At 38.5% G+C, this 26,071-nt stretch overlaps 1 protein-coding gene across 6 annotated transcripts in view; it reads left to right on the forward strand.

The window, feature by feature from the left end:
- csmd3b (CUB and Sushi multiple domains 3b) overlaps positions 1-26,071 on the forward strand; it is a 919,486-nt gene that overhangs the window by 524,903 nt on the left and 368,512 nt on the right. For all 6 annotated transcript variants that reach the window (XM_064348440.1, XM_064348441.1, XM_064348442.1 and 3 more), the window contains 2 exons: positions 2,524-2,637; positions 19,105-19,200. In XM_064348440.1, coding sequence (XP_064204510.1) covers positions 2,524-2,637; positions 19,105-19,200 — 210 coding nt within the window. The remainder of the gene's footprint in view (positions 1-2,523; positions 2,638-19,104; positions 19,201-26,071) is intronic.

A 26,071-nucleotide genomic window follows, 5' to 3' on the forward strand; every position in this document is an offset into this window, starting at 1 on the left:
GATACATGGGCTGCCTGGCCACCCCCAGGCCTGGTTCCAGGGATGGGTCCCGGTAACCCTATTCCAGGCAGGGTAAACTGAGCTCTGTGTTTGTTTACCATTAGTAGGGGTTAGTTTACATCTAAGTTTATGTCCTTTACCAAGCCATTGTTGTTTTCTGTGTTTGGTGTGGTAATCATAGTAACTTTTGTGTTTTCCGATCACAGCACAACGAAGGATTCAAATATTGAAAGAATTTAATCAAATAAATATGAAACAGAAAAGTACAAAACACACGTTATCGGGTGTGTACATCAGTAAGCCAATAATGTTAGTGAGTGGGTGCCGTGAAATGTATAGGGCAAAAATGTTGTAAGGTGCATAACAAAACAAATGCAAAAGAAAACAAACGAAACACAGTGTTGACTGGGAGAGAGCGAGCCCGGTTGAAACTCCTGCTTTTATGCACCAGGATACACCGGGCCCAGGTGTGTCCCAGTATCGCTAACGATTCCCCTGACTCCTCCTGCCAACATTAAAAAAAAAGTTTTTTCATCTACAGAACAGCCACTCACTGGATGTTCTTTTATTTTTTGCACCATTTTCTATAAATTCTAGAGAATTTAGTGCAAGAAAATCCCACAAGGGCTGCTGTTTTCGAGACGGTGGAACCACCACGTCTGGCTCCAACCATAATACCACAGTCAAATTCAATTAGACAACATGCCTTTCCCATTCTAATGTTTGGATGAACAGCACCTAAAGCTCTTCACCATGTCTGCACATGCTTTATATACTGAATTCCAGCCACATGATTCAATATTTGGAGAAGCAGGCTATTTGCATTAACAACCAGGTATACCTAATGAAGTGGCCTCTGAGTGTATGTACACTGCCTTCGGAAAGTATTCAGACCCCTTCACTTTTTCCACATTTTGTTACGTTACAGCCTTATTATAAAATGGATTAAATTCATTTTTATTCTCATTGATCTACACAATACCCCATAATGACAAAGCGAAAACAGGTTTTTAGAGATTTTTGCAAATTTATTAAAAAATAAAAATATCACATTTTACGTAAGTATTCTGAGCCTTTACTCAGTCATTTGTTGAGGCACTCTTGGCGGCAATTACAACCTCGAGTCTTCTTGGGTATGATGCTACAAGCTTGGCACACCTGTATTTGGGGTATTTCTGCCATTTGCCTCTGCAGATCCTCTAAAGCCACTCCTGCATTGTCTTGGTTGTGTGCTTAAGATCATTGTCCTGTTGGAAAGTGAACCTCTAGTCTGAGGTCTTGAGTGCTCTGGTGCAGGTTTACAACAAGGATCTCTCTGTACTTTGCTCTGTTCATCTTTCCATTAATCCGGACTAGTCTCCCTGAAAAACATCCCCACAGCATGATGCTGCCACCACCATGTTTCACCATAGGGATGGTATTGGCCAGGTGATGAGAGGTGCCTGGTTTCCTCCAGACATGATGCTTGGCATTGTGGCCAAAGAGTTAAATCTTGGTTTCATCAGACCAGAGAATCTTGATTCTCATGGTCTAGGAGTCCTTTAGGTGCCTTTTTGCAAACTCCAAGCAGGCTGTCATGTGCCTTTTACTGAGGAGTGGCTTCCGTCTGGCCACTCTACCATAAAGGCCTGATTTGTGGAGTGCTGCAGAGATGGTTGTCCATCTGGAAGGTTCTCCCATCTCCACAGAGAAACTCTGGAGCTCAGAGTGGCCATCGGGTTCTGGGTCACCTCCCTGACTAAGGCTCTTCTCCACCGATTGCTCAGTTTTGCTGAGCGGCCAGCACTAGGAAGAGTCCTGGTGGTTCAAAACTTCTTCCATTTAAGAATGATGGAGGCCACTGTGTTCTTCGGGACCTTCAATGCTGCAGAAATTTTTGTACCCTTCCCCAGATCTGTACCTTGACACAATCCTGTCTCAGAGGTCTACGGACAATTCCTTCAGCTTGAGTTTTGCTCATGCACTGTCAACTGTGTATATAGACGGGTGTGTGCCTTTCCAAGTCATGTCCAATAAACTGAATTTCACTTTGACTCCAATCAAGTTGTAGAAACATCTCAAGTATGATCAATGGAAACAGAATGAACCTGAGCTCAGTTTTGAGTGTCATAGCAAAGGGTCTGAATACTTATGTAAATGTAATATTTCAGTTTTTAGTTTTTAAGAAATTTGCAAAAAAATCTAAAATCCTGTATTTGCTTTGTAATTATGGAGTATTGTGTGTAGATTGATGAGAATAAAAATGTAATCAATGTTAGAATAAGGCTGTAATGTAACAAAATGTGGAAAATGTGAAGGGGTCTGAATACTTTCCGAAGGCACTGCATCTATTCAGTTTTTTACTTTGGTATATCTTTGGGGAAAAAATGTAAATTGTTTTTTTTTTTTTTAAACTTACCAGTGCATGGAAGAAAAAAATACTCACTGTTGGGAGGAAAGTAAGATCTTTGTCAAATATGTTGAATATCTCTCTCTCTCTCTCTCTCTCTCTCTCTCTCATTCATTCTCTTTCTTTCTTTGCAGTGCTGTTTGGGCAGTTTGTGCTCTTCCAAACGTCTCTCAATGATGTAGTGGACATCTATGATGGACCTACCCAGCAGTCTCCACTGCTCTCCTCACTCTCTGGGTCACACTCAGGTAAAGCACCAGCCTAGTCATCACAAGGCGTATTAGTAGGCTTGGCATTGATGCCTCTTTCAAGCATCAATAATTGGGAAAATTTCCTGATGATTATCAAAATATATTGACAAATTTCAAATGAAAATACTGGTTGTAGACCTTCTTATAAACTTTTTGATTAGCCTATAATAATGATAATACGTATAATCATAATAAAAATAATTCCAACAGAATCTCACTTAATGTGAATGTTTTATTAAAATAAATTAGGGATTTCACCCTCATTTTCCCCACAATCGCTCTGTTTGTTTTTTTGTTTTTTTGTCGAATTAGGCGAAACTTACTCATGCATTGAAAAGAACAAACATAAAGCCTCTGTTGCATTCAACCACGCAAATATCATTGGTGCAGGATAGGGAGGCAGAAACAGTTGCATCAGATTGAGTTCACAATACAACTTTCGTTAGGCCCACTGCACAAAGACGATTTATAGCCAGGTCAGATCAGACTGCAAGAATGTATCTATTAAATTCTGTCAAACTGATGACTGAAATGGGCCAAAGTAGGAGGGGTGTGCAGATGGTGGCAGAGTGTTATGTTTCCCCTGTGTGGCCACTCATTGTATTACACAACAAATGCAAATGAATAGGAAAACACCAAAAATAAAAAGTTTTAATACACCCATGGCTTAAATATTTCTCGATATAACAATATGATTATCAGTATTCAATATAGCAATATTTTATGACTTCCCTACATATTAGTGGTTGTTGGATCACAAACTGGAAATATGTTTATTCAATCACAACAGAAATATATTTACCACAAATAGCCACCTGACATACACAAAGTATTCACTCTAATTCAATCTGTAAAAAACAAAACAGTTCTGAGTCGTAACTAAATGACTATAGGAGTGCCACCTTTCACCTACAGAACAGCTCCAGTCTTTATTGGAATTCTATCATACACATTCTGAGCTGTGTATAGTGGAACATTACACTTACCAGATTTTTACTCGCAAAAAAAAGATGCCTGTTTCTGTGCATGTTGCCATTTCTTGTCTGAGCTGATAAAATATTTGGAGCAAAGCCAATACACGCACAAACCATGGAAGTTTGACACTTTCCCTCAGGTCTGAGCTTCCAGTTCTTTGATGGATCAATGAGATGGAAGTCTATTTAGCAAAAAATACAGGGCAGAGTTGCATTAAATAATTTATTAAACATTGCTTTAGAAAAAAGCTTGTTTAATTTGGGCAGGCTAAGATAGCTAATACTGTTTGTTGTAAATTGGCATCATTTCAATATCAATACTTTTAACGGCAGGCCTAGATTTAGCACATTGTAATTAATGGCTTATAGACAGTGCTGTATGCCTGAGTAACTTGCCATTTTTATATGTTGAAAACATGTAGTTTTGTTGAGATATCATTTCTTCTTGTACTGTGTTTGGTAGCTAGCTAAGCAGCCTCAACTATACGGATGGCAAGTGGAAACTGCTAGCAGCTAACTGGTTAACTGGCTAAATTTTAACTATAGTTAATGTCATTGGCTGGCTAGCTATTGTTTAGTGTTTTTAGTTTTAATTACAAGTTAACAGCTCGGAAGGTTGTTAGCTAGTGTGCTGTTCTAAACACCTGAAGAATTGCGAGGTAGCTACTAGGCAGGCCCTTAGTGCAATCCCTCTAGTGGCCATGACACCCGCATCCTGAGATTGTTAAACTCACACTTTCAGTGCTCCTGCAACCAAACTATAAGTTGAGAACACACACTCTGTGTTCTAGCTTTATTAGTAAATGATTCAGGACAACTAGTCCAAAGATGTGCCGGTCGTCCATTTACCAAGTACCCCCTCCCTACAGTCTCATCTGCAACTACACCCTCATGCATGACATACTGGACAACAGTGCCAATTTGGTAATTCATTAAAATATTCTTTCACCACTAAAATTTTTTGGTCCATCATAGCACCAAGTTAAACCCAACCATAGCCCTAAAATATGCCCATACAGCAGTGAAAACGCTGCTCACTGAATAACAAAATAAGCAAGACAAATTTTTCTAAAATGATACCATGTCATTCTACAATCAATATTTGAGACTAAATATGGAATAAATATGCAAACTTACCATTCGTTTTACGCATAGAGATGCCCCTTTCAATCCTGAGTGGTCATGTATGGTCTTGGACAATCTGTTTGTGAAATATGCACTCATTTGTGACGCCTGGGTACCTTCCAAAATAGCTGTGCGTAATACCACACATTCTGTTTACAGTGTTGTCGCCCTTTTTAGTACAATCTTGCTTGATTGACAATTATTTTATCCAGTAGGTGACAGTATTAGCTTTCTAACAATGTATAACGTGTCTACTTTAACTTGGAATAGTGTTTTATAAGCCAGCGTACCCAAAACATTTTGTCTTATCATTGCCACCTTACGCATTCACTCTGTGGAGTAAAAGACACTGCATCAGGCGAAACGTTATCAATGAGTTCCCTCATTGTTTGTAAAATATTATTATTCTTGAGAACTTCTGAGCGTGGCTAAGGCATATGTTTGCTGATAGACCTAGCTGATACTATTTTCTGGACTCAGTCAGAAGAGGATAACAACAGCATTGATCCTCTGTCTCTGTCTCTGTCTATTGAACACAGATAAGATTTCATTCTCGATATATTAGTATTACTGCTCATATATAATATAATATTTCGGTTATATACATTATTTTTTAAATTAAGTGTCTTTAGATAGGTTAGTGCTATTTTATAATGAGGAAATTTCACACTGTAGCATAAGTGTTCGTTGGTGGCTCAGTTGTGTTTATGTTTCATGCATCAAATCTGACATTAAGCTGGAACATTGCCAAAACATTTTGATGAATGTCTGAATATTGTTTTAATGTCGTCTCATCCCCACACAAGAAAACGTTACATACTGTGGAGGTTTTTTTTTTTAAAAACACACAAGAGTTAATGATTACACATTTAGTTACATGTACCACATTGTGTTACAATGTTTCATCTTAAACATAAGGGGCAAATTTATATGCTTTATAATAGACAAAAGGCATTTTATTGATTTTTGGAGAGATATGTTTTGGATACATCTCTCGTGCCCTAGATATTTTATACCCCTGTACTGATGGGAAGTTGGTCATTCCCACTTTAAAATTATGCTAAAGTGTTTCTTGAGTCAAAACAGTTGATTTGTAGGGAAATACATGATTATATTGTGATTTACAGCAATGCACAATTTAGACATTTTGGATAGATTTGGAGACACTAGATACACTGCTTACTTTTTGCTTTCTAGAACTTTAGTAATTCTGCATATCCACCCTTAGATTTTACACACTTGTGGTCAAAGAGTTTTTGATCCAGGACATGTATAGTTTAACCTGTTTTACAGTGCCTTCAGAAAGTATTCAGACCCCTTCATTTTTTTTACATTTTGTTACGTTACAGCCTTATTATAAAATTGATTAAATTAATTCTTATTCTCAATCTACACACGATACTCCATAATGAAAAAGTGAAAACAGGTTTAGAAAATTTGAAAAAACAAAAATATCACATTCATGTAAGTATTCAGATCCTTTGCTCAGTACTTTGTTGAGGCACCTTTGGCAGCGATTACAGCCTCGAGTCTTCTTGGGTTTGACACTACAAGCTTGGCACACTTGTATTTGGGGATTTCTGTTGTTCTTATCTGCTGATCCTCTCAAGCTCTGTCAGGTTGGATGGGTAGTCTTGCTGCACAGCTATTTTCAGGTCTCTTCAGAGGTTTCAAGTCTGGTATCTGGCTGAGGCACTCAAGGACCTTCACAGACTTGTCCTGATGCCACTCCTGTGTTGTCTTGGGTGTGTGCTTAGGGTTGTTGTCCTGTTGGAAGGTGAACGTTTGTCCCAGTCTGAGGTCCTGAGCGGTCTGGCGCAGGTTTTTATCAAGGATCTCTCTGTACTTTGCTCCAGTGCCTGGTTTCCTTCAGACGTGACGCTTGGCATTGAGGCCAAAGAGTTCAATCTTGGTTTCATCAGTCCAGAGAATCTTGTTTCTCATAGTCTGAGGTCCTTTAGGTGCCTTTTGGCAAACTCCAAGCAGGCTGTCATGTGCCTTTTACTAAGGAGTGGCTTCCATCTGGCCACTCTACCATAGAGTATCTCAAGTATGATCAATGGAAACATTTCTAAAAACCTGTTTTCACTTTCATTATGTACTGTGTGTAGATTGATGAGAATAAAAATGAATGTAATCAATTTCAGAAGAAGGCTGTAATGTAAAAAACTGTGGAAAAGGTGTAGAAGGAGTCTGAATACTTTCCGAAGGCACTGTGTATATGGGATCTCTAAGTATTTCATTGCAAACTAAGAAAGAAAAACTTCATTTTTGCTTTTTTGCCAAGATAATTGCATTTTTGGCACTTTATTCTAATGTAGTTTATATTCATAATTTAGCATTTTAAATGGTGGTAATGTATTGGTAATGTCTTCATTAGGCCATTTCCCAAGTCATTGTGATGCTCACACCTGGAGTTATATAAGCATAAAAATAGATAGGCAAGGATTGGGCAGGTTTGGCAGGTGGCTAGTTAGCCATCCAGTCCATCATTGATGCCATATACAGTGGTGCTACAAAGTATGTGAACCCCTCTGGAATAGTCCATTTTTCAAATATTTCACACATTAATTTTTTATTATATCTTCATCTAAGATGCATTTTCTGATTAAAGCATGACACGATTAAAGGAAAACACAAATAGTTTGAATATATTTGGATTATTTACTAAATACAATGATTAAACATGAAATAATTGTGTGTGCATAAGTATGTGCACCCTTGGGATCCAGCTGGCACCTTTGACTTCAACTAAACCTTTCCTAGACCTTTCCAAGAGTTGAGTATTAGTCTCTTGCATGTGCTTTGATGGATTTTGGTTTGTTTTCATCATTGAACTCCCTCAATTCACTGACATTTTAGGGATTCTTAGCATGGAGAGCTCACTACAAGTTCTACAGTAGTTTAGGTCCCAGTGTCATCTCAGACCATCTAAAATGCTAAGTCTTCTCATTTAGCCATTATTATGTATATCTGCTTGAATATTTAGGATCGTCGCCTTGCTGCATAACTCCTTTGGCATGGCTACAGGTCACAGAGCACATGGCCTGTCATTGTTCAGTAGAATTTGAAAGTAAAAACATATAATTCACTGACTTCCTCGTAATGGCAAGGTCAGCAGGACCAGAGGCAATAAAGCAGCCCCCAAAAATGACACTCCCATCACTATGCATAATGATAGGTATGGTGTTATAATTGTGGTTGACAATGCAATGACAATGTGAATAACACACCTCTTGTTATGGCCAAAACTATCAAGTTTCGACTCACATGTCCATTCAAAATTATTTCAGTAGTCCACTGAAAGAATATTTTCTGGAACAACATATCAAAATTTGAGCAAAACAGTGTGTATTCTTCGCATTTTGAAGTGGTGTCTCATTGTCATTGCATTGTCATCCACCATTATAACACCTTACCTATCATTGTGCATGGTGATGGGAGGGTCATTTTTGCAAGAAATAATTTGCAACAGGTGATAAAATATTTAATAGGCAAAGATAACAAGCTCAATAAAAACATAATTGTCTCAAATTTACACATTATGGAGCAGTCACTGTTGGCAATAAGTGAGACAACCAAAATTGATGTAAACATTTATGCACGTTATAAAGAATTGTGATAATCAGCTTAACTTTTAGAACGTGCTAAATGAACAAAAATGTACTAAAATAAAAGATAAAGATATTCAAAACTAAAGATATTCATGTAGCTTTTGCTGTTGGAAATCTGTAATCAAGGCATGAGAAGATGTAAGTGTTCAAGGTTAATCCATGCAATAATCTTGTGGGTACATGTGGACCAGCTGGGCAAGGAGAAAGTTTTTTTAAAGCGAAATCCATAACTTTCACAGTGTAACAATTCTATTTCTAGATGAGTGGGTCTGTGCGTTGTATGTATTCTGCTATTGCCACAGAAAGCAAGTGTGGAAGCAGGATATTGAGCCACTTGGAAGCGTCTGGCTACAGGATGTCGGGAATCTATTTCACCATTTGGCTTGTTCTCACCCAGCTTGAGATCAGACACAGGCAGGGCTGGACTGGCCATCTGGCAGACTGAGCACTTTCCTGGCGGGCCAACGTGCCTTTTGGGCTGACACAACTGTTTTTTTATTTTTTTGTCTGACAGGTCCATAAAACAGGTAGATTGGGCCATTGGTTTTTTCTTAATTGACAGTGTCAGTGACACTGGGTTGGCCCAATCACATCTTTAAACCCCTCCCCCTTTGGAAACAGCACATCTGCAAAAAAAGAGTGTCACTGCCAATTTCAAAATGGATAAGACAAAACGCAAGGGAGGCGCGGAGAATTGCGGGCCAATCTTACAGACATCTTTAACACCTCGCTGTCCCAGGCTGTTGTCCCACGCAACTTTAAACACTCAATCATTGTACCAGTTCCCAAATATCTCAAAATATTGGGATGGCAGGTATGCCATCCCGCCAAGTTATGCCTTGGCGGGGCGGCATGCCCCATACCTATACAGTACCAAGAGTTTGGCACATTTCAGGGTTCCCCACAAAAATAACCACAACATCCACAGACACTCAGCCCTTAAAAACATTAAATTCTGTACATTCTCACCCCATTTCAACAGACAGAATTCATAAACAACTTCACATGTTCACACAATAAAGCCCCACACTAAGAGGATTTTGCGTTTTTTCCTCCTTCTTCTTCTTCCTGCCACCTATCCCACAAACAAAATGTCTCCCCATTAGACATTTTACTAACACCAGCCAATCCTTCACCTCCACGGGCCAATCAGAATCTCACATACACATGCAAAATAGCTATATCCTTTCACTCTGAAACATTTCCAGTCTCAACAGTTGGTCCATTAGTGGCTGAGTGGTCAATGTCACAGTCTTTGGATCATAGGCTCCCAGGTTCAGGCCCCGCCTGGAACATATTTCTTTAACCTGCTTTTTTCCTCACTAATAATAGTCTATTACTTATCAGTTAGCAAAGCCATTTGGATTCAATGGGAGCTTTTCTGTTATCACCCAAGAAATTAACTAGATTCAACAGCTATTCTGTTCATGGCTTAGTGGTAAATGTCACAGTCTACAAATTATGAAGTCACAGGTTCAAGCCCCGCCTGGAACAAGTTTCATTAACCTTCTTTATCTCCACTAATAATTGTCTGTTACTTCTCAATTATTGCTTTTGCACCACATCTACCCGGCGTTCACTGAACGTACACACTGCATTATGACATACCATCTGCACGTTCACTTAACTGGCTACAGTATCGCCAGGCTATATGGATTCAACCGGAGCTCAGCTGTGCTTACTGGCCTGTGTTCTTCTTTAAAACCATGGACCGGTTTTACCATGAAATTTCACGCATTGAGTAGTTATGTCATGGTGGCCGCACTGCCAAAGTTATGCACTGGAAAGCCAGAGGTCGAAGGATCGAATCCCGCCTCGCCCTCAGGCAGATATTTTCATATTTTACACTAACTTTACACTTATATTTGCTTTACCAAATGTCACTCCCGGGCAGCCATATGCATTTCATGATGGCAAATGTATTGATTTTCTTAAAAGGTTGCACCAGCTCACCACTGTGCCATTTCTACTAACTATATTTCTTCACTTGGCTACTGTGGAAAGCGTTCTTATTCCACATTTCTACATTCATGTTACCTCACCCTGTTCTCTATCTACCCACATATAAACAATTACTATGTATGTACTGTCTGCAACTCCCCATTAAAACATTACATTTAAAATCATGATTCAATCATAATTGTAACTACTAGTAGTGAACATGAGAAAAGTACATCAGTGCAATAGATTTCCTACACATTATCACACGTTACTTCACCCACCACTAGAGGCGACATAGCTCAGGAGGTAAGAGCGATTGTCTGGCAGTCGGAGGGTTGCCGGTTCGATCCCCGCTCTGGGCGTGTTGAAGTGTCCCTGAGCAAGACACCTAACCCCTAACTGCTCTGGTGAATGCGAGGCATCAATTGTAAAGCGCTTTGGATAAAAGCGCTATATAAATGCAGTGGATTTACAAGTGATTCCTTATACCATCTGTTATATATACCGTTCGACAAGTAAACTCATCTTGCTCATGGTCACTTCATTTACTTTGCACTGTAGTCTGTGATCATGTCAAACTTCATCTACATGCCCATTCTGCTAAAAACATATTGGCCCTCATTTAAGAAACGAACGTATGACAGAAAACTGGGCGTGCGGTCATTTCCACGCAAAGCTCGGCATTTATCAATTTGGACGTGAGGGGAGGCTACAATCAAATCTCAGGTCAAGTCTCAACTCGTGTACGCAAGTTTTCATGTCAGCGTGGACTTACGGTGCAGCATAGTAAATCTGGCTGACTCGGAGAATTGTTGTTAGACCATATTCGGACTGGCATCTAAGCATATGCAGCCACATATTCATCACTTAAAAACATGTAGCCTATGGCAAAATATTCAATTTTGTAAAGGCCTACATTGACTGTGTCATATCCCTAACATAAATAGTTATTTTCAAATTGTTTGCAATTAACTGGGTTAACAGATTTTGGTGTAGGCTGTGAGATTAATTTCTCTTTCATTTTGAGATAGCCTATACTTGTTAGGCTACGCTACTGCTGACATAATTACAAGCGATGAGGTTAGATGCTTATTCAGTCACCTATTTAAACAAGAGCTTTGACAGTCATCAGATCTCGGCAATGGCAGATCTGGCTCTGTTAGAAGACCTCCACGCGCCCGTAAGACGAAAACGAAACGAAAGGATGTTTATAACATCATTAAAACATCATTAAAATGAAGAAGTAAATTAACCCTGCAACCTTGTAATTATTTAAATACTAGTAGCCTAGGCTATTAAATGTGTCTCCTCCGCCAACTGTTATGCCCAAAATGGAAGCAGACCCAATAAGCCCGGACACTCGCTCCTCAGTTTGCATCTGCAGGCTGGAATCCAGATGTATAAATTAAATATTCCAACCTCAGCTGGAGTTCGATTGTCCACGGCAATGCTGTTGACCGCAGCAGTGATTTCCTTCCACACTGCATTTTTCTGACTTCCTTCTATGCCACTTTTCAGGCTGACAAATAGAACTAATTGGTTCAGATTCGATTTCTAGGTCGGAGAAATTTCTCTTCTTGACCGTATTATGCTTCTCCATGTCGTAAACTCTAGGGGCGAGGCCTCTAAACCGAGAATATATAGGGGCGTGATATTTAAATGACGATTGTTTTAAGCCGCCACATTTATCAACGCCCGATCATTCTTACGCTGTGATTGGCGAGATACGAAAGTTTCATGAATCACATGTGAACCCTGTCATAAGATGATTTCTGCGCTCGGATCTGCGGTGGTTTCTACGTTAGATTGATAAATGAGGGCCATTGTTTCAACTACTCAATTTAATCATTTCTCCTCATTTCTCTCGTACTATTGTTATTTTATCATATGCAAAGATTGCTGGGACATATGCGTCTGCTCCTATGCTCCACTATGAAATGTTCCGGTTCTACTACTTCCAATTCTCACGTAAGCCTGTGCTGCTGAGCTGGCAGATGTGTATACAGACATCTTTCACACCTCGCTGTCCCAGGCTGTTGTCCCGCGAACTTTAAACACTGAGTCATTGTACCAGTTCCAAAAAAGCCACATACATGCATGAACGACTTCCGTCCGGTGGTGCTCACATCAGTCGCCATGAAGTGTTTAGAGAAACTGGTGCTGAGATTCATGGACTCTATCATACCTGTGACCACCGACCCCCTTCAGTTTGCCTACCGGGCAAACAGATCGGTGGATGATGCTGTGCCCTCACTCTTCACTGAGCTCTTGAACACCTGGACAACCCCAACACCTACGCCCGCATGCTCTTTCTGGACTACAGTTCAGCTTTTAACACTGTCCAGCCCACTGAGTTAGTAGCAAAACTGGTAGATCTGGGGCTGCCGACTCACACCTGAAACTGGATTTTAGATTTTTTGACAGAAAGACGGTGGTGGTTAGGGTGGGGAATATGGTATCAGCAGCACTGAACATCAGCACTGGAACCCCCCCAGGGCTGCTGCCTCAGCCCTAGACTCTTTTCCCTCTATACCCATGACTGCTTGTCTACCCATAAACTCAGCTACATTTTCAAATTTGCAGATGACACAACTATCCTAGGACTTATCAAGGGAAATAATGAATTGCACTACAGGCAGCTGGTGGATGAGACACTTGCCTATGGGGAGGAAAACTGTCTTGTCCTCAACACCGACAAGACTAAAGAGCTAATCCTGGATTTCAGGAAGAAAACTCCCCCTCTGCAACCTCTGTGGATTAAAGGTACTGAGGTGGAACGTGTCGACAGCATTAGGTTTCTGGGCCTGCACATCTCCAACAACCTGAGTTGGTCAGAAAACACCTCGGCCACTGTCAAGAAGGAACAGCAGCGGCTCTATTTCATCAGGTCACTGAAGAAAGCCGGCCTGAGTCGTCTGCCTCTCACCCAGGCCTACAGAGGCCTTGTGGAGATCGTCCTCACCAGAGGTATTATTGTGTGGTATGGCAACACCACACTAAGGGAGAGGAAGGCCTTCCAGAGGACCATTAAAACTGCAGAGAGGATTATTGGAACACAGCGCCCCTCCATGGACACTTTGTTCAACCAACGCTGCAGGAAAAAACTGCAGGCCATTCTCAGAGACCCACATCACCCTGGACACTCTCTGTTTAGATGAAGAAGCTCCAGACACCAGCTAAGATACCACCGACCAGAGAGTATCAGAACAAACAGGAAGCACTTTCACAACAGTTTCTTCCCAGCTGTCAGATTACTCAGATTCCTGGCTGTCAGATTACTTGCAACAGACATTCAGGCTGGAATGAAAATACCCTGCCCCCAGTTAAAACTCCTCTGACACTGTGATAACAGACTGACAGCACTCCCCCCTTCCCTACACACACACACACACTCACCCCCCTCCTCCACACACACATACACAAATTAGCAGAGTCTATTTAAACTTTTTATATTTATACTTTTTTTCTTATATTTATTACTATGTGTATCTTTTACTATTACTATTATTATTCTATTGTTTTTTTTGTTTTTTTGTATACATATGTGACTGAAAGATCCACACAAGAATTCCAATGCCCTTGTACATCTGTACCTGAGAAAATGGCAAATAAGTCTTATGCCTTATCTAGCTTAGCAAAACAGCGAAGAGGACCTACCTGCAGGTAAGCCTACAAAATGGCTTATAAACCTTACAAACACTAAAAGTGCATCTCCACAAGATAACAGAAAACAGAGCAGGACAGAAGCCTACACAAGTAGCGACCTAAGGAGCTCTAATTCTATGAGTTTTCTGATAATTTTGTCAATCAAGGCTCGTTTGATGGCCGTCAAATCCGAAAGTACATACACTGGGAATATCTCAGCTGCGTTTCTCATGCGTTTATACTTACGCCATCGCACCCTTTGTCACAGCCACTGTTTTAAATATATAGCAAAGTGAAAGTGCTAAATGGTACATGCTCATCAGACTCATACAAATTCACACAAGGACAGCCATAATCCACAACCGTTTCTTAAAGGGTCACTTCGCATTTCTTTTTTCTTAATTGACAGTGTCAGTGACACTGGGCTGGCCCAATAATTTCTGCATCTGCCCTGACGAAGGTCTTGGCCCGAAAGCATGCCATTAAAAAAACACATTCTTTGCAGTACTCTCAATGTGCCCTCAGCCTTTTATTACATCAAGCAGTTTTAAAAAAAAATTTCCTGCAAAGGCCATCACTCTGCTCCATTCCCTTGAGAGGTGGTAGAGGACTGAATTGCACATGTACAACCCTGAAATGGCTATGGTAGCCACATTGTACATGAAGTCATTGACCGTGTTAGATTTATCAAGCGTTACATTTATGACTACTCTCCCCTATAATATATTGTACCAAAACAAACTTAAATAAATAAAAATGTACATGTAACAATGTTTTAATTTATTGATGCAATGAGCATGCTATAGGTCTAACAATGTTCTGTTAAATTTGGTAAAAATCATGCTCTTTTTTTCCATGATAGACTGAATTAAAGGTACAGTGTGTAGGATTTAGTGGCATCTAGGGGTGAGGTTGTAGATTGCAACCAACTGAATACCCCCCACCTCCCCTCACCCCTCCCTTTCCAACAACTTAGGAGAAGCTACAGTGGCCTGTAAGTTCCAAAAATGATGTCATCGTCTACGACAGCATCGAGTAGCCAAGTGTCAAGTGATGAGGTTCCTTGATAGATTTATAAATTGTTTTTAGTTATTTAGTCTGTAAAACTATAGGTCATAGCTTACAAGTAAGATAGGGATTATGATTGTTAATTGTTCTGCATTGTGGTAGCATTTTATTGCTAATGTTAGCTAACATTAGCTGCTGTGCATGGAAAATCATAAAAAGACATGATGCATCACAAAAACTGTTACACTAACTAACGCTTACATTACAGTGTGAAATATCCTCATTATAAAATACCACTAACCTATTTAAAGACACTCATTACATTACATTACAGGCATTTAGCAGACGCTCTTACCCAGAGCGACTTACACAACGTTTACATAGCATTTTACATTGTATCCATTTATACAGCTGGATATATACTGAAGCAATTCCAGTGAAATACCTTGCTCAAGGGTACAACGGCAGTGTCCTTACCCAGGAATCGACCTTTCGATTACAAGCCCAGTTCCTTACCCACTGTGCTACACTCTGTCTACACTCAATTTAAAAAATAACGTATATACGAAATATTTTGAGCAGTAATATTTACATAGCAATTATGAAATCTTATCTGTTTTCAATAGATAGAGACAGAGACAGTAAATCAATGATATATTTCTATCTGCCTCTTTCTTACACCAGAAAATGATGTCAGCTAGGTCTATCAGCAAACATATGGCTTAGCTATGCCCAGAAGTCCTCAATCATAATAGTATTTTCCAAGAAATTACAAGAAATCGTTGACGGTTCTTTAGGTGCAGTGTCTTTCACTGCTACCACACAGTGGATGCGTAAGTGAATGCGATGAGAACAAAACTTTCGATTACGCTGACCAATAAAACGTTATTCCAAAAGCAAAATTAGACATGTTATACATCGTTAGAAAGCTTATACTCTCACCTACTGAATAAATGGATTGTCAATCAAGCCAGACTGTACTAAAAAGGGCGACAATGCCGTAAACCGCATGTGTGCTATTACGCACACAATTTCAAAAATAACGTATATAACCAAATATATATTTTTAGCAGTAACACTTACATTTGAACGATGAAATCTTATCTGTGTTCAGTAGATAGAGAGAGAGACAGAATAAATCCTGTCGCTTCCCAGTTCTAACTTAGCCCAGAAAACAGTATATCAGCTAGGTCTATCAACAAACATATGCCTTAGCCATGCTCAGAATTTCTCACGAATAAGAGTATTTTCCGAGAAATAATGAAAGTCATTGATAAAATTTTGCCAGGTGCAGTGTCTTTTACAGCAGTGTGAAGCTAGCGACAGTAAGGACTTTTGCGCGGGTTAATAAAAGTCCCAACGATAAAACCACTATTACCTTCAACAAAATGGAATTAATCAAGGAAAAATAGAACTGCAGTTGTCTTAAAATATAAATTATTTGTTATCTATTTGTACAATATTAAAACAACTTCGATTTTAAACATAGACATTGTGAAACTATTCATTTTCAGTTAGAACCACACTAATATTAATTACGAACAAATGTGCCTTTTTTGTATTTTTCCCCTACATTTTTAACAATGACGATGCAAAATTTTAAATGGAGAATTAAAGATAAAATACTCCCATTACTTTTAATTATTATTGCAATATCCAATACAACATTACATCAGTACATAAGTTGAACTGAATGGTAAGGGAAGAATTAGAGTAATTCAAAATGCATAACTTTAGCATTCTGTGCTATCTTGTAACATCAACTATGCAACTTAAAACAAATACATATGAAAATGTGGCTGGATATTGCAGTAGTATGGCAAGGAGAATAGGATAGTATTAACACATGTTTGTAAAGGAGAAAACATCACACACAGTATATCATGGCTGGGGTATAGCATGCAGCAAATTTCCTTCAGTTAAATCCCAACTGCTTTCTGATAGCATAACTTATATAATGCTCTGCTGCCTCTCCTGGACATGTTGCCACAATGATATGGAGGTGTTTTGAAAACCTTGGACCCTCCACTCTTCAGATATGGTGTCACATATCAAATAAGCATCATAGAAAATGTGGCTGGGGTTTGAACATGCAGTACATAGGCAAATTCCATTCAATTAAATTAAATTGCTTGGTGAAAGCCCCATGGGGTAGGCTCCAGTGCTTTATATGGCTTGAAACAGAGGTTGACCCTTTGATTGTTGCTACTGTAATTCTTCAGAAAAGAGGGAATAGGTAAAAGTGATTGAGAGAAAAAAATAGGAAGAGAAATAGAAATTGAGAAAAATAGGAAGGGACCTCAAAGGTATTGCTGCATCCCATTTCATATTTTAATGTTTGAGTAGGTGACATCAAGATTGCACTTGAGAAGTTATTATATGAATATCTGGTTTTATTCTGTGCCCTTCATTATTGACCATATTCCTAATGTATCAACCCGTCACACTCACTGTAGTAATTGTACTTCATATGTTGTGAATTATCAGTGAGCTCCATAATGTTTGGGACAAAGACATATTTTTTTCTTGATTGGCTCCACAAGTTTAGATTTGTGATAAAAAATTCCACATTCTCAGCTTTTATTTAAGGGTATTTTTATACACTTTACTTCAATCATGTAGAAATTAAAGCAGTTTTTATACATAGCCCACCCCCATTTCAGGGCAGCATAATGTTTGGGACATACATGTTATGTAAATGAAAGTAGTTATGTTTAATAATATCCTTTGAATGCAATGACTGCTTGACCCATAGACATCACTAGGTGCTGAGTATCTGTCTGCTCTGGTGGTGCTCTGCCAGGCCTATACTGCAGCTATCTTCAGCAAGCACCATTCTCTTCAGCATTATAAATGCATGTTCAGTTGGATTCACTTGACTTGGCCAGTCAAGAATTTTCCTGTTTTTGGCTTTTAAAAACTTCTTTGTTCTGTAGCAGTATGTTTGGGATCATTGTCTTGCTGTAGGACGAAGCACTGTCTAATGAGCTTAATGAGGCATTTGGTTGAACTTCAGCAGATAAGATACATCTCACTTCAGAATTCATTCTGCTGGTTACTTCATCAATGAAGACATGTGAGCTAGTACCTGTGGTAGCCATAAATTCCCAAACCGTAACACCCCCACCACCTTGTTTCACAGATGAGGGGGGTTTTGGACATCGGGCAGTTCCCTTTGGCTGCCACACTTTGCTCTTGCAGTCACTCTGAAATTAATCTTGGTCTCATCTGTCCACAAGACCTTTTTCAAGAACTCTGCAGGCTCTTTTAGGTACTTCTTAGCACACAGTTACCTGGTCATCCTCTTTTTGTGGTTTGAATCTTGCAGTGTAGCCTCTGTAGTTATGTTCATGAAGTCCTCTGCAGACTGTAGTCACTAACACATCCACACCTGCTTCCTGAAGAGTTTTTCTAATTTGTCAGACAGGTGCTTTGGGGTTTTTCTTCATTATGGTGAGAATTATTCAGTCATCCACTGTAGAGGTCTTCCTTGTACTACCTGGCCCTTTGCAATTACTGACCTCATCAGTGCTAACTTTATTCTTAATTATGTAAGCCTATGGCTCCGGTTGTTTTCTTATTTCTCAGCTTCATAATGGCTTCCTTTACTTTATTTGGCACTACCTCATGTTGACAAACACATATAACAAACTCCAAAGGCAAACAAAAGCCTATAATTAAGACTAAACACCAAAAGCCCTTTTATACCTGCACTAAGGAAGCAACTGAACGCACCTGACTTATCAAAAAGCCATTTGTCCCAAACATTATGGTACCCTGGGAGGCATAAAAGTGCTGGAATGCTCTTTCACAGGTGCTGAAATGTCTACATGGTGAAATGAAAATGTCTAAAAATGCTGTTTAATAAAAGCTGAGAATCTGCACATTAACCACATGTGAATTGTTTGGTTAAAAATCAAAACCTGTGGTTTACAGAGCTTAATCAAGAAAAGAAAATGTGTCTTTGTCCCAACCATTATGGAGCTCACTATGAATATTATATAAATATATAAAAATATATTCATGTAGTAAGGCTCTATCCTTTTGGTGAATTGGCTCAAGTATAAATTTAGGACAAAAGCATTAAAAGTATACAACTGAGAAGCATAGTCAGCACATGTTTTAAGTTAATGTATTTATAACTGTTGTTTTTTTAGGAGAGTCTCTACCCTTAAGTACAGGGAACCAGATCACCATCAAGTTCACGACCGTGGGACCGGAGACAGCCAAAGGATTTCATTTTGTCTACCAAGGTGATTTTTTGCTCTTGTTTGCTTTGATGTAAATGTTGCTTTTTGGAGAATGAGTTTGAGCAGAAGGGAAAAGGCCATGAGTCAGAAAGTAAAATTCCTGCCATGTGCTTTATCAACCTATGAACTCAGCTGATTTCACTAATTAGTTCTACCTCCTGGCTGAAGAATTGTGCTAATTAGCAAATTCAGGTGATTGGAACAAATTCCTGGGGAGGACTTACACTTTCTGAACCTGGTTTTTCCACCTCTGATTTTGAGGGCTGCATGTGCTAGTGACACACTACAGAATGCAGATTTTGAAAACGTGTTGTTCATATGGTTCTCTCATCCACATCATTATTACTACACTACAGCTTGTGTGAACTCTTTGGGAAAATAAAACAAGCTTGTCAGGATTGTGAGACTATTATTATGAGTGACTTCAATTGCCCTGCTATTAATTGGGAAATGATGACAGGACAAGGAAAAGGTGAGAATTTTTAGATATTATAAATGACCCTTTTTTGGCACAGTATGTCAATCAGCCCACAAGAGGGAAATCAATTCTGGATCTGGTGCTATGTAATAATCTGAACAGATTTGGTAGCATAGAGGTAACTGCGCCACTTGGGACTAGCGATCATTCTGCAGTTAGATTTGATGTATTATGGCAAATTAACAAGGCCTCCTTCATGGCAAGAATTTTAAATTTAAGACGAGCCAATTTCAACAAGATGCGAGAAAATTTAAGTAATACTGACTGAAACTTCTTAACTGAAAGACTGTGAATGAAAAGTGGGGTAGGTTCAAGGTTACATGAATAATAATACCAAGTATTTATTTAACCTCCTGGTGCAAAAACTAAAGAAATTAATCACAAAAACAACATTTTAAGTGAAATGTTTGCATTAGCCGAAAGCCTTAAAAGACAGGAAATTAAATTGATCAGCCCTAACGCTAACATCACCCTCATCAAGGAGTATCAGCGCAGATCTTTGACAACTGCTACAGCTCAGTATATCTCTAATGTACTTCAAACAATATATACTCACCACAGGCTTAAGATCAAACCTTCTCTCAAAGAGCCTAATGCATACTCTCTGAGTAGTGTTCTGTTCAGTGTATTGGCACTTTTGGAAAGGCAATATACAGATTTTGCAATTTTGTGTTCAAATTTATTTATTAGGATAAACCCATTGAGATGTACCATCTCGTTTTCGAGGGGGTCCCAACATATATCACAATCACTACATAACAACAGAGGAGTGACAAAATAAATAAAAAATAGAAATACAATTATCAATACAACAACGTACAGACAGACAACAGACGAAAAAAACAAAACAAAAAAACTAAGACAAACCACATACATTAATTAATGAAAACATTGAAAACATTACAACCACAAGGTGGCCAAAGTGGCCAATAATAGATCAACAGTAAAGTGTGAGTGGATCACCAAATACCACCAGGTATAAACATAAGGTATAAACAGTAGGTATAAACAGTGACAGCTTCATTTATAACAAGAGCAGTGGTTATAAATGAAGTAAGAAGGCAGGGCATGCTTAAACATACCAAATGATGAAATGGATCTAATATCAACAGGTAAATTATTCCAATCTGCTGGGGCTTTAAACATAAAAGCTCTTTTTCCAATTGTTTTCTTAGCACGAGGGACAGAGAACTAGAGCTGAGCAGAGTGCCTAACTTGATCATTTGAAGTAAAGGGTACAAGATATTGTTGTAAATAAGGAGGATAACTGAAATGAATACATTTAAATATAAGTTGAAACCAGTGAATGTGTCTTACATTTAGAGATGGCCATTTAAGTGCATCATACATTGTACAGTGATGAGTGAGAAAAGGACATCCATGGACAAATCTGCAGAGTCTCTTATATGCTGTGTTAAGCGGCACAAGATCTTATTTTAATGCGTTTTGAAAGACAATATCACAATAGTCAAGAATCAGAAGTATAAGTTGAGAGGCAAGTTTCTTACGAACACTGCGTATAAAGCAATTTGGAGATTGATGTAAAACATTGATTCCGAAGTTGACTTTACGCAAGACATGATCAATGTGTGATTTGAATGAGAGTTTGGAATCAAGCCATACTCCAAGATATTTAATATTATCAACTTTATGCAGAGGGGTGCTGTCATTACAAGTTATTACACAAGAACCGGGTTTGGATTTGAGTTTCTCTCTGGTACCAAAGATCATAATATAGGACTTTGTTTATTATGTGAAAGCCAGTCTGGTAAGATGTTGAAATCAGACTGAAGAGAAGCTTGAATTTGTAGTAGATCAGGTTTAGATATGGGTCAATGACGTGACGCTAATTTTTTGTGTCCATATGGTTTAGTTAAATTTAAAAGGGTTAAAATTTGAAAATAATTTCTTTTTTTGAGGACCTAATCAAAAATTTCTGGTTTTAATCCATTTTGAGAGAATATTTGGGGGATGATGGCAAAAATGTCAATGTGGTGTAACCGTAAAAACTTTGTACCAAATAATCAAACTTGCTTAAAACTTCTCAATAAAAATTCTCAATAAAACACCCTATCAAATAGTTTGGCATAATCTTACATTAGAACTATTTACTAGTAAATAAAAGTAATGGAAGACCATTGTTCTGAATATTATAATTAATTTGGGGAATCATGTCAGTCAAGTCAACTTCCTGAATTGTCAAGGTGGTGTAACCACCATTCAAGGAGCCATTTTGTTAATATTGTGCAAGAAGACCATGTGACAGGAAATTATATCACAGAGAATGACCCGATTACCCTAACTGCTGCATGCCAAGGTTAGTAACTCTCTTTCAGATAATTCGACATCGGGTATGTTATAATGGTATGACCCCAGGAAAATATTGATCATTCATCATAATTATAAAAATGAGTATTTACTTTAAAAATTATGTTTGAAATATTCACACCAAGGTCAGGTGCTTACATAGGTGTCCATGATAATCCTGTCAAATTTGATTTTAAATTGAAATGTCAAATGGTGTAACCGGTTACACCATTTGACTCCTATTACAAGCCTTTCTGTTAGAGGCCAATTTTGTCAAATATATATATAATACAGTTTATGATGCTGATTATAGATGTAATATAAACAATTTCTTCAACAAACAATGGCCTTTGACTGTAGAAGCAACATGGTCAGGTGGTGTAACTGGTTTGTGTAAAATGGCGTAACCAGTACTTTTCATAAAAATATGATAATATACAGGAATAAAATGTGGAATAAAATGTAATCCTCTATTGCAGTGTAATAACATGTTTTTTGACAATTTTTACATGATTTGTCAAAGATTATTTAGAAAACAGAGGTGTCCCACTCAATATTGCAAAAACGCACAAAGTTTAAATTTAGAGATAATCCTAATAATTTTAAAATATCACATGAAAATAGATTTTATTGAAAATTGATGGTATATTGTTTACATAAATAGAGAAGAGAAGTGGTCCCAATGTTGAACCCTAGGGCACACCTCTTTGTTGGATCAACAGATCAGATTTATTCCCATGTAAGACAGCACATTGTTTTCTGTTATGAAGGTATGAATTGAACCATAGAACTGCATTTTCAGAAAGGCCAATAGCATGGAGTTTATCTAAAAGCAGATAATGATCAACAGAATAAAAAGCTTTAGTTAAATCAATAAATATTGCACCTGTGGGTTCACCATTGTCTGCAGCAGATAACACATAATTGGTGAATTTAAGTAGGGCAGTAGTTGTGGAGTGGTTAGGCCTGAAGCCAGATTGAAATGATGATAAGATATTGTTGATACTGAGGTCATGTGAAAGTTGATTATAAATTAATTTTTCAAAGACTTTAGCAATAGAACAGATAATGGATATAGGTCTATAATTGTTTACAATTATAGACCTATACCTATATCCTATGTCTATAATTGTTTACATCGGCCCAACTAGGGTTGGGCCGATGTAAACCTTTTCAAACCGGTTTGATATTAAGGCAAATGCCGTTCCGGACCGGTAATACCGATGTGTACCACTAGGTGACTCAGCCGCTACCGAGTGGAACTGTCAGCTGAAAAAATGATCCGGGTGAGGTAATGACATTTTAAAACCATTGTGCCTTACTTAAAGTTTAGTTGCAGCATCCGTTGTTATGCTGAGGCTGCCAGCCTTGCTACATTCTCAAAGACAACTCTCAGCAGTTTCTCTGGTTTAATGGGTTATTTTCCAGCCTGAAATGCAATCGTATTAGTACATGGCTATACATGTCATCTAATTTGCAAGTAGTTGGCTATCTCCCTGGATATGAATTAAATGTTTGTAACAGAAAATAATAATAATAAATGTGACAGGAGCCAGAAAACCAGTCTTAAGTGCAGGATAGATGATTTTTTTATAGCATATGCAAGCTGAGAAACAGAGCTTCAAATAGATGTATCATACATGGAGATTGGACAATTACTGAGGACGTTGTGCTGTTTTGAAGTTAGAAATTTATGCTGAATGGGCTGCCAGAAAACCAGAGATTTTCACTGCCAAAGATTGACAAGGGATTCCCACACCTTTGGTTGAAAGCAGAAGTTGGAATCCTCACTGCCTCTTGTTCACACCCACTCAGACTTTGAATTAATTTATGCAGCCTTAGCCTACTCACACCCCTCTCTTGAATAACAATGATGCCTTTGACAAGCTGTCAATAGCTGCGGTCCCACCAGTGAAAAGAATAGTACTTTACATCATTCTGAAAGTAATTAAATGACCACAAACTACTGGGAAATGTAGCTACTAGAGCTTAAATAGATACCAAATTACACACAATGCACTGTAGTGGTATATTCTACCTATTTGATGTTGAATGCATGGAATAGCCTATGTAAGGAAAACCACAACGGGCTGTCCAGTTATTGGAAAATAATGTACAACGGGGGTGGTCTCACGGCATGCTTTTTATCCCGGTTAGCTAACTAACTATTGAATTATATTAAAAACAGCAGTTAGGCTACTATAAACGCAGTCGTTAACAAAGATACAGAAGAAAATGCATCCCGTAGCTATGGGTTAAATACGGAACGCCTATTCTACCGTCCAAATAAGAGACAATTCAGTATTTTTTGCGATGGTTGGCAACCCTAAATGAAACCAGTAACTAGAACCGTGATTCAACGTTTCCATCAGTTGCGAAATTGGACACTGAAAAGGGGAGGGGACGTAACAACAATTCAAAATTTAAAGAATAATGTTGCCGTTTTAACTGCGTTAGAATGCTGGATTTTGTAGCGCATTGATTTTAGAACTGTTAAAAGGCCGAGGTATCCCTTTAGGCCTACTTCATTTATTTTTACCATGTCAATCCACTCGTTCTTGTCACTGGCACTATCTAATAATTCAGCTCGGTAATTTGGCGGAGAGCATTAGTCACATTACCAGTGTTGTCACACCTGATAGAACCTCCCGCGACACTCATAATCACTAGACTAGATTGTAAACAACACAAGGTATTTCCTGACTACTTATGCAGGAATGTCATGCGGAATGGTCATTAATATGGATGTCCCGCCCACTGTTCTGCCCCCTCGCAACAAGCAGACAGAGAGAGATAGAGAGAAAGAGAGTTTAATGATTTTACTTTCTCATGTTTATCGATCAAATACGAGTTTGATATTAAGGTATTATAAAGTAGCCTATACATGCTTAAGTCATTTCTGCAACAAAACAGAATTTGTGAAAAAAAGTGTTTTCAATTAAGACGCGATTTTCTGGAGAATCACTTCATGCCTGGGTTCAGTGGCTCCTGTCATAAATGCGATATCCACGGAAATGACTGTACAAAGAGGCAAAATAAAAGTCGTGGTTGCGATCGTCGTCGCACACAGCACTCATATGGCGGTATGCACTTATAGCTAGCTAGCCACCGCTGAAATCCTCTATGCTGGAAATCAACCTCACAGCGATCTCATCTACGATCTGTAGGCAGTGTTGTGCCATTTCCTTCTGCCGTCTGACGGCGGCCGCGACCACAACATTTATTTTGCCTTTTTGTATAGCCATTTCTGTGGATAAAATTGCATTTATTATTATTTTCTGTTAAAACATTTAATTCATATCCAGGGAGATAGCTAAATACTAGCTAGTTAGATCACATGTGTAGCCATTTACTAATACAATCGCATTTCAGGCTGGAAAATAACCCATTAAACCAGAGAAATTGCTGAGTTGTCTTAGAATTTTTATCGCCAAAGAATGTAGCAAGGCTGGCTGAGTTGGCATAGCAACGGACTGTACAGTCTATGGCTGCAACGAAACTTTAAGTATGGCACAATGGGTATAACCATAGACATATATACATAGACGCCGCATTGGCCTTTGGATCGTATGTCAACGTCGACGCCATATTGGTCCAGGCAAGACTGGCTTGTAAACAAATACAAGTGAACGGGGGAGCTGCGGTTTTTCTGGATAAAAAGCATTGTAACGTTTACATTTCTCAACCGATTTCAATGAGTCGTTTTTATATTCAAGGGTTTATGATCTACGTGGAGTACAAAAAAAGTTTTATCTCCAGCTACTTAGAATCTCGATAGTTACGCTATAATCGCTGCTAGACGCTCATGAGAGGAATGTGTATCATCGTTAGGTTTACATGAACTGAATTACTTACGTGGTGGAAAATAATTCATTGTCATAAAGAATTGCCACAGTTAATTTTAACCTGGCAAGCTGGCTAGAAATTAATAAATGCAATAAATTTGAATAAAAAAAAGCTAACTTGAGTAGGATTGTAAGCATAGAATAACCTTGATTGTAAGGCTAGTTTTGCTTGTTAGCTACCTACCGATGTTGTTACCGAAGTCGTGTTTTGATTCTGGCAAGCTGGCTAGAAAGTAATGAATGT

This window comes from Anguilla rostrata, chromosome 8 (genome assembly GCF_018555375.3).
Source record: "Anguilla rostrata isolate EN2019 chromosome 8, ASM1855537v3, whole genome shotgun sequence".
In the NCBI taxonomy this organism is placed as follows: domain Eukaryota; kingdom Metazoa; phylum Chordata; class Actinopteri; order Anguilliformes; family Anguillidae; genus Anguilla; species Anguilla rostrata.